The following is a 10,111-nucleotide window of genomic DNA, read 5'->3' on the forward strand; positions in this document are numbered from 1 at the left end:
CAGCTGTTGAAACCAGTTCACCTCAGTAGTGCGTTGCGAAAAAAACAATGGAAAAAAATATTGAACAAAGAGTTTGCATCAAATTTTGTTTTTCGAACGAAATTTCGTGTGCAGAATCGTTGCGAATGCTACAAAAGGCTTATGGGGAATCAGTTTTATCGAAAACTCAAGTTTATGAGTGGTACAAAGCCTTTCAGGACTGTCGTACGACCGTCGAAGACATGCCGCGTTCTGGACGACCTTCGACCTCTACCACCGACGAAAACATTGAAAAGGCAAAGGAAATCGTGTTCAAAAATCCTCATGTGAGTGTTAGAGAGATAGCACGAGAGCTAGGCATCGGTCGTGAGATGGCTCGTTTGATTTTGGTGGACAATTTGTGTATGCGACGTGTCAACGCCCGGCTTGTTCCGATTCACCTCAATTTGTTCAACATTATCAACGATTTTAAGGCCAAACATTCAATAAATACCATCGAACAGCCACCGTATTCACCTGATCTTGCACCGTGTGACTTTTTCCTGTTTCCCAACCTCAAATTACCACTCAGAGGAACGCGTTTTGAATCCATAGAAGACGTAAAACAGAATTCGCAGAGGGAACTCAAAGCCATACCGGAAAGCGCCTATAAAAAATGTTTTTATGATTGGAAGAAACGTTGGCATTTGTGTATCGCTTCTAATGGAGCATATTTTGAAGGAGATAAAATAAATATTGATGAAGATTAAGAATTTTGCGTTTTATTTATTTATGACCGGAAACTTTTCGGTCACAATGTATACTGCGGTTACTTTGCTATTGCTTGATAGTCTGGAAGCAGTTAAAAATAGCTGCTCAATGTGGGCGCTTAAACTACAAAAATCTTTTCAATCAATCTTGTCATTGAGATAAATCGGAAAAGGAACTTAACGCAGCCAATTGAGATTACAATATTTTCATGAACAGTTCTTACATGGAATGCGGAATGGGAGTAGAAATCTTTTTAACTCACAAAGATAAAAGAAAATTCTTTCACCAGTACTTTTAATAAATTAGACGGGTTGGTCTTTAAACTAAGTTTTTCATAATCGAGTAATAAAACGGCGCTTATGCGTTTCTTAGAGAAAAGAAGAAAAGCTGCCGCCGCTAAAACCAACCAACCAACCTCGAATGACATAACAGGGCGCTCCAAAACAGTATGTGTTCTTGCAGTTTACAGAAATTTAAGAAGAATTTAAGAGCAGAAACGGTCAATAGTGCATTGGAGAGAACTATTTTGAACATTCAAAACCCCTTTACCTTCTTACGCTTATAATTGCGTTAAAATTACTGCGAACATGGTCGTTAGTCAACAGTAAAAATCATTAGGAACAAAAATTGAATACAAAAAAATATTAATACAAATAATATTACTTTCATAAAGTAATATAATTAAATTTAAAAAGATTTTGAACAAAAATAATATTGACACAAATTCCACAAAAACAGAGAAAAGTGAATTTTACATACCGCAATTTACGTCAAGTGCAGTTTACCAATTCAAACAAATGTTATTCATTTTCTGTTTAACTCTCGCTAATATTTTTAACCTCTTAATGTTTACACTCAGAAAACAATATATGCAGGTGATTGCACAATTTTTTCAATAGGTCGGAACCCTAGGTGTCATACTTGACAGTAATTATATTTGACTAAATAAACTCCTGAACACATACAAGCCAATAGGGCAACCTATAGACCCGACAGTTCAGCATGACGCAGTGGAATAATCTTCGAGTACCTCCAAACTTCACATTTTATCTGCTATTATAGCATATAATAGTTAAACCATCTTCATGTAAAATCTAAAATGCTAGTTATCTAACAGCAAGGTTCTCAACGAGCCCCATCTGATGAAAGACCTTCCCCTTGTGCGGCAAAAACTGGTCTTGCCAAATTGAGGTCAGGATATCATTGTGTGCCTTAACTGAAGCTCTAGAGAGTAAGCAATAGTAAGTAAGCAACAATAAAATAAAATGGACTGCAGCAGAATGGTGAAATAGAAATATGACCAAATATACTAGTATACTAATATCACGAAAAATTAAAGGTATACAACTACAAAGCAGGTATTAAAAAAATGTTATTGGATTACATTATTCGTGTGTCCAAATCTCCATTTAACTACTAACTGAAGCTTCGTGACTATCATGGTTCCATATCCATTTTCATGGTTATGGATCCATGCCAATGTATGGATGTATTGGTATGCCAATAAAAAAAACAGTGTATACTTAGCTCTACAGATTATAATCTATGTAAAAGAAAAGTAATAATTTTAACAAGAGGATAACTAAAGACATTTATGAATTGATTCAGTTTTATGTAGTAATAGTAAGGTATAACAGATAAATCTATTAACTGACAAAAACAGTTGTTAAGTGATCTGTCGAATAAACACGTTAAGAATGCCTCAACAGAAAAAATTAGATATAAAAATACCATAGAAAAGTAGTATTTAAATAAACCAACATACATCATATGATGAAATGTATTATAATCTTATTTAAATATAAAAATATAATAAAAAGAAGTTAAGCAGACTTTTTGAGTTCGAATTATTAATCCAAATATTACGAACGAATGACCAATCTTATTTTGCCCATAGAAAATAAACATAGTAATATAACATCAAGTACAACTTACATTGGTCAATACCAAAATAATATAGAACTATGAACAAATAAAGAAGATAACTAAAGACAATACTTCTTAGAATAAGTCAGGTAATAAAGCACATTCACATAAATTAAATAGTGTAACTTTCTCAAGACTTTTTCTCTGCATAACAGAATTTATTGGCACAGAGTTTACTTTTAATACGATACGAATTTAAACAGAATTCATCACTTCGTAAAAAACATTGAAAATACTTGCAGATACATCTATAGGCAGAGTGTCTAATTAAAACGAATATCTTATCTAATCCAAGCTTCATTTTTAATCCACAACGCTATGGTTTTAATACCCATTAATCTATACATTTTTAGCTATAAAGTTTGATAACTTTTGGAAACCGGTATAGACATCCTATAAAACTCTCTCATTTTGTTGTACTATACAAAAGTTTGATATTCTCTCTTGTGGACCCTCCACGTATTGGCTTTCCCATTGTCAGAAAATTTTTGATCTGTTTATTTATGGTACTGCAAAGGGTATAACGTTTACTGATATAACCGTTTAATATTCTTTTGGATCATATTCTATAGTTATATTAATAGTTATATTAATATATATAGTTATAATATAGTTATAATATATATAGTTATAATATAGTTATAATATAGTTATATTAATACTTCTTACTCAATTTTAATCTACTTGAAAGTAATAGAAGAATATTTTATAAACCAGAATCCGAACGGACACATTGTTAAGCTACAAATATCGGGTACACCTGGTTTTAATCCAAGTAACAAGAACGACATAATCGTTTTTTTTATATCATCTTCTTAATGTGATATCACTTAAAAATCAAATTATAACACCAGTGGCTCGTTTATGTAAATCGTTCGAGTTTAACTCGAACCATAAGATTCTACTGTTGTGACTATCTTACATTTTTCAAGTACTGAAAATCCTGGTATTCTCCGAATCAGGAAAATCCTAATCCTAATAATAGTAAGCCTCTAGCATTATCAATTGATGTTGTGCTTGCGCTAAACATATACAAAGCACAAATCAGACAATATTTTAAAATGGTTTTCTAAATGGATATGAACTCAATAAACTTATCACAAGACTGATATCTTCTCGTGGCATCTCCATTACAAATTTTTTTTCAATATATCGGTGCCAACTTCCGCACAGATGTTTTCCCATCTTTTATTAAATTTCTGATTGACACCTCATCTGACCAGTTCATTTGCTTTGTAATTGCCAACTATATCCCTGTGTTCGGGAATCCAATGAAAAGAAATGTTAAACTATGTCGACATCACGTTTAGTGATGCGTTAATGTCAAAAACATTTCTAGATATAAGTTGGACTGAACTCATAAACTTTAAAGCAATTTGACTGTCTGATAGTACATGTGTATTTCTATTAAATCACTACCGCGAAACACTTCCGTGTTTAGGAACCCCAAAAGCAGTATATTTTCTCCACTGTTTATATCTCGTGTCTAAATGGAAAGCGGACATTGAATTTTCTTTCTAAATTGAAAATGACAGAAATATAGTTAAACTTTTTTTAAAATAGAACTGAAAATATTGAGAATAAAACTGTGGCTTTCATCCTAAGTGCAAATATGGTGCAATTTATAAACTATAAGATTATGCGGCTATAAATGAAGCATCAAATCCATTGCCATCGATAGAGTTGTGCTTAGTGTCCCACTTATATAATGATTATATATAGATTTTATGACGACTGTATAAAGCAATTGGATTCTATGTGGCTCTTCTCCTACTCATAACTTTTTCACATAAAAACTAAGCTGTATTAATAAATAAATAATCTGAGTAGCTTGGTTTACATGTAAATGACGCAGTGGTAATTTGTTTTCTTATTGGTACAAGTTTAGCGTCTCAAAAACATCATATTAGGACAGTAAAAACATTAAAATAATTTCAGAAAATTCATAAAAATCAATTTATAAAAGTAAATGCGGTGCTAGGGACCAAATGTGTAACACATAGTTTCTTATGCCCTATTTTTCATCTTCAAATAATTTCGTGGTGCAAGATTAGATACCCTAACCCAAAAAATCATAGACAGTAGCCCTGTCCCCAAACTGCGGATCTATCTTTACTAATAACTACAGGGTTGCTGATGAAAATTGCAACAAACTTTGCACCGATCAAGCTGTTAAGCCAATAATGACAGAAAGTTCAAAATTAATTCATTTGGCAGTTCATTGTCTTGTTTACAAGCGTACGAAGGGATTTTGATCTTTGTATTGTAGAAAAGAAGTTGCATGTGATAGAGTTCAAACGTGATAGTGTGGTCGCTTTATATTTAGCTGGAAAAACATAAGCAGCTATCGTTCGACTCCACCAACACCTAAATGTGAACCGATACCGTGATACTGGTAGCGTTGGCTGACGACCAGGAAGTGGAAATGATCGAAACCTTCGCCGTAGCTACAATCAAATGGCAAAGGAGCTGAACGTATCGCAAGAAAGGATGCAACACATTTTAAAAATGATCTCGAACTAAAGCCATTGAAGTCGAACAAAGTGCATGATCTCATCGATGAACAAAAAGGATGATCATCGATGGCCGAAGGATGTTGGTTGCCGAATTTGGTTTTTTCTGATGAGTCACCATTCGTAATTGAGCAATACGTAAATAAGCAAAATAATTGAGTTTATTTTTAAGAGAGGTCAGCTAAAATTTAAACGTACAAATGACCACCAGAAAGAAGGCGCTACCGATGGTGATGGGACGCTCTCCGCTCGTGTTAATCGAAGCGGGGTATAAACGCCCAAATGTATCGAGAAACTATTTAACAGGAAGCACTTAAGCTCTGGGCAGATAAGCATTTAGGTGACAAGCTTTGGACATTTTAACAGGACTCAGCACCTTCGCACAAAGCACGCGTCACCAAAGAATAGCTAAAAAAACAACGTTCCGTGCTTTATTTCATCAACACAGTGGGTACCGTGTTCACCTGATATAAACCCTTTAAATTTGTCGGTCTGGTTGGCACTAAAAAATACAAAAATGTCGATCGTCTGAAGCAAGTGCAAGCCAAGAATGAGCCAAAATACCGCAAAGCCACAAATAGTGTTTTACATTGCTGCAATTTTCATTAGTAACCTGTAATTTTCGAAAAACTATTATCAATATTTAGACAACTAAAAAAGTGAACTGATTTTCCAATGAAGACATTTAGATAAATTGGACGATGCAGAAATAAATAGAAATTCTATATAAAAGCCGAAAGTCATAATAGAAATGACTAATAGGATGGGCACTTTTTGTAAAATTTTGAAACCTCAGATTGATTTATTAATTTGTACTATCTTAAATCCAAAACGTCCTTATGAGCAACTTTATCTATGGAAAGTGGCTTCTCCAATCGTAATGCAACAATTGATGTGGTATTGCATTGTCAAATATTATTCAATAGCTTCTTGTCTGCACTATTATTAATTGGATACTACCAGTTGTGAACAGTCAACTTAGAAGAAAGCAAAACGGCTTTCGATTTGGTTGACAACATGTTTGACTCTCTCGTAATATAACAGAACGTACTTAAATTCGAATTTTTAACAATAGCAACAATTTTGTGCCCAAAAACAGGGCGGTGTGCACTTAAATGACAAGCAGTGTGCAAGCGGTTATGAACATTACCGCCAATATAGATGTATACATGCTAACGAACACTTTTCCTAAAAATCTAAGAAAATGGAAAATAATGTAAATAACCCAATGAATGGAAACCGCAAGGCTCACGAAGTAAAAATACCCATACATGAACTAGTCGAAAAGTAAGCTCTTGACACAAAATTGATAAAATTGAAAATAATTTGTTATTGCCCTATGCTTCATCAGGACTTATCTTTAAAATTTACTTATATTATGTATTAAGCATGTTTACATATTACTATTTAGCGAATTTGGTATCTATTTTACAGATATTAATTTTAATTCTATTTTTATGAAAAACACAACTAATTTCATCATTTAATGTTGATAAGTGATTGCGTGAAGAAAAGCATCGATAAAATTAGAGCATTTTATGCCCTTGAGAAACTCAACAATACATTTCAGAATATATAACAAAGGAGTTTGATTTTATAAAGATGTTCAAGTATTCATCGATAGAGTCTGTCTATTTTGTTGATCTCCTGTGTATTTAATACAAAATACTTAGCAACTGCTTTTTGTACCCAACTTAACATTATTTTACGAATATTTTATTAGATTATATTGGTAAATATCTTATAAGTAAAATAAATAAATTATAACAATATTTACCTGTCGTTTTTCATTTAATTCACATTTATTTCCTAACAGCATTTTTTCAACATCGGCAGAGGCATTTTCCTCAATATTTCTTATCCAATTTTTTATGTTTTCGAAGGACTTCTCCTGCGTTATATCGTACACGAGCATTATACCCATTGCACCTCTGTAGTATGCGGTCGTTATAGTTCGAAATCTTTCTTGACCAGCCGTATCCCTTCAAAAATTTTATGAACATTTTATCAACATATTTTTATAAAAATACTTTACTCACCATATTTGTAATTTAATTTTTTTACCATCTAATTCAATAGTCCGTATTTTAAAGTCAATACCTTAATATAAATAGAAATTGTGTTTATTAAAAAAATTGATTATGGTTCAAAAAGTCAATGAATAAGATATTATTAAATGCTGTTTTTGCTTCCATAATAAATATTTTAAATTTTAGTTATCTAACGCTTAGAAAGATTATACAAAAAATATTTGTATTAAAAGAAAATTTTTACGCTAAGCGTATTGAAAGTGAAAAATATTCATCTACATTAGTAAAAATTGTTACTAAGAGTATTTACATATTTTAAATAGAAAACGGAACTTCTCCTTTTACTGATTAAAATAATGTTGACCCCTTTCTTTAAGCTGCGCCCAAATTTACTGATAAACTGATAAACATACATACTACATATTTGTTGAGAATTCCTATAAAACAAAACAAAATATTTAGTTATGACTCACACATTTTAATTAAATAATTGAACTTGACGTTCTGTTCTATATGTTGTGAATTAATTATACTTTTTTAAAGCGAAGAACAAACTAAACAACACATCATCAGGTGTGTGTGGTAATAATAATCACTTTTTGAAGTTGGAAAGAGTAAGTGGACCCTTTAATCGATAATGTTGAGGAGTTGGTCGCATTTATATAATTGTATAGTTTAGTCTTTAATTATTTAATTTAAATTGACTTACCAATTGTAGATATAAAAGTTGTATTATAGGCATCCTCTGAAAATCTGAACAAGATACATGTTTTTCCAACGCCAGAATCACCAATTAAGAGCAATTTAAATAAATAATCATATGTTTTGGCCATTGTCTGCCAAAGTTATTTGTTATTTTTTGTAATTAATTTCCTTTGATTTCACCACTCTTTATACAAAATTTTGTTTCTAATAAAATTGTATTCAATTTAGTTTGCGTTTCCAATCCCAGTAATAGGACACAAGAAAAATGGCGACAACTAACAGGACTTGAATTAATTTCAGATATCTTTAAATTGTATTATACATTTGCACTAAAAATTCTTAATAAAATTGTTTTAAACTATTTAAATTTTAAATTATGTTTATATAAAAAATATTTGATCGCACTTATGCGTTTTTGATGACAAAACCCGAATCGTCTACAAATTTCCGATGAATTTCTTCGTAATGATAAAATAAATATGATTTCAACAACTCTGAACTATGAAATGAATATTTTCACATGGTTGTATTTGGTTATGAAAAATTTAAAGTTATTGTAGTAATATATACAATTCAAATATTCGTATAAGCATATAATTAGAATATTATAAGAAGTATAAAATTATATTATATATAATTTCGTATATAGAAAATTATGGGTTTTTTACATACAAATTTATTTGAATTTTGTTTTTTTCTTTGCGAATGCATTAAACTTTGTGAAATAATAGTGAGTACTTATATTAGGTCTGTTCCATGAGTTAGTCGTAGTAAAACTCAAGCAAAACACAAGTAAAGTACAAATTAAGAGAATAGAAATAAAGTTCCAAATTACGCTCTTTACATAGATTTTCATGGAACAGGTTTGTGTAAAATTTGGTGAGAACATCAGTGTCGCGCAAATAAACAATACAAAAATTTTAATTCAAACCAAAACAGCTGAGTCACATATCACACAAATTTTACTTGAAATAATATGTATAAGTAAAGTCTGTGTAGCATTTTCAAATTTCGACAAGGATGTTACGCTCTCTCAAGTGCTCCCATTTACTCGATAATTTACTCTTACTTATACAAAGTTACTCAAAAGTTACTCAATTTTTCTTAACCTATTTTATATTTATTATTTTAATTTGTTAAAACAAACAAAACATATAATTTAGTTTCTTGTAAATTATAAATAGTAAATTATATAACTAGTTTAATTAGAGCAGATAAAAATCAATTAAATCACTGTCTTGTTAAAACAGACAAAAAGGAATACGTCAGACAAAAACCAACTAGATCTCAACCATGCCTAGATCTCATTGAATTATATCCAATGGGTATGAAAAATGCAAAACTCAAATACAACTCTAAATTTGATTGTTCACAAATGTAGTGTTAAAATTCCATTGCAAAAACAATTACAATGCGTTTATTACTGTTCATATCGTACAAAATGTTATTTTTACAATAAATTTTTTTTATTATGTGCTATATTAATTTGTGTATCATATTTATGATATGCTATTAATAATACGTTACTAACAAAAATTTAACATTATTTTGTATAATTTTGCAATTAGGTATAATTATAAATTTTTTTCATTCAACGATACTGTGGTTTTAGTTCTTTAATATGTATATTAATATGTACGTACTATCCACAAAGAGAAAAACATGTGTACATTGGGTAATAAATATACATATATCTCGTAAAAATTACTTCCATTCTTAATATCTTCAGATTTTAATACCATATTTACAAAGTTCAATTTGGCTCAATTGGGTTGCAATATTTAAAAATTTTCATTCAATCTTTATTGTCACAAATTTGACGATAAAAACGGCAAATTCAAAGATGTTAATATATTATAATATTGTTTATATTATTATATAACAGGTAAAGTGAATTGAAATTTTCTAAGGCTTTTTTGCACTGCACTTATTTACATTTATTTATACCACTTAATTTTATTTTTGGTTAAACGTTTTAAAATTTATTTATTATAAAATTTTCACAATGGTAACACCTATTTTATCTAATTTTTATCTAATGTACCCTACTCGAAATTTACTCGAACTCGGGCACGGCTTATAGGCCATTTCCACTACGTACTTAGCAAGCTTATCGTACTGAGTAAATTTCATTTACCATACAAATAGCTTCTTTGCTTTTTTACTTACTATAGCATATAGTAAGCAAAATTGGACCAAAATTATACC

General features: G+C 30.6%; 1 protein-coding gene across 1 annotated transcript; it reads right to left on the reverse strand.

The window, feature by feature from the left end:
- Positions 1-6,942: 6,942 nt before the first annotated feature.
- LOC119667973 (ras-related protein Rab-8B) lies at positions 6,943-8,397 on the reverse strand (the record flags this gene model as incomplete). Its single annotated transcript, XM_038077327.1, has 3 exons — positions 7,908-8,397; positions 7,208-7,268; positions 6,943-7,150 (listed from the first exon to the last, which is right to left on the reverse strand). Coding segments are annotated over exons 1-3 (393 nt in total), but the record flags the coding sequence as incomplete, so codon positions are not given.
- Positions 8,398-10,111: the final 1,714 nt, after the last annotated feature.

Source organism: Teleopsis dalmanni, chromosome 1, assembly GCF_002237135.1.
Source record: "Teleopsis dalmanni isolate 2A chromosome 1, ASM223713v2, whole genome shotgun sequence".
NCBI lineage: Eukaryota > Metazoa > Arthropoda > Insecta > Diptera > Diopsidae > Teleopsis > Teleopsis dalmanni.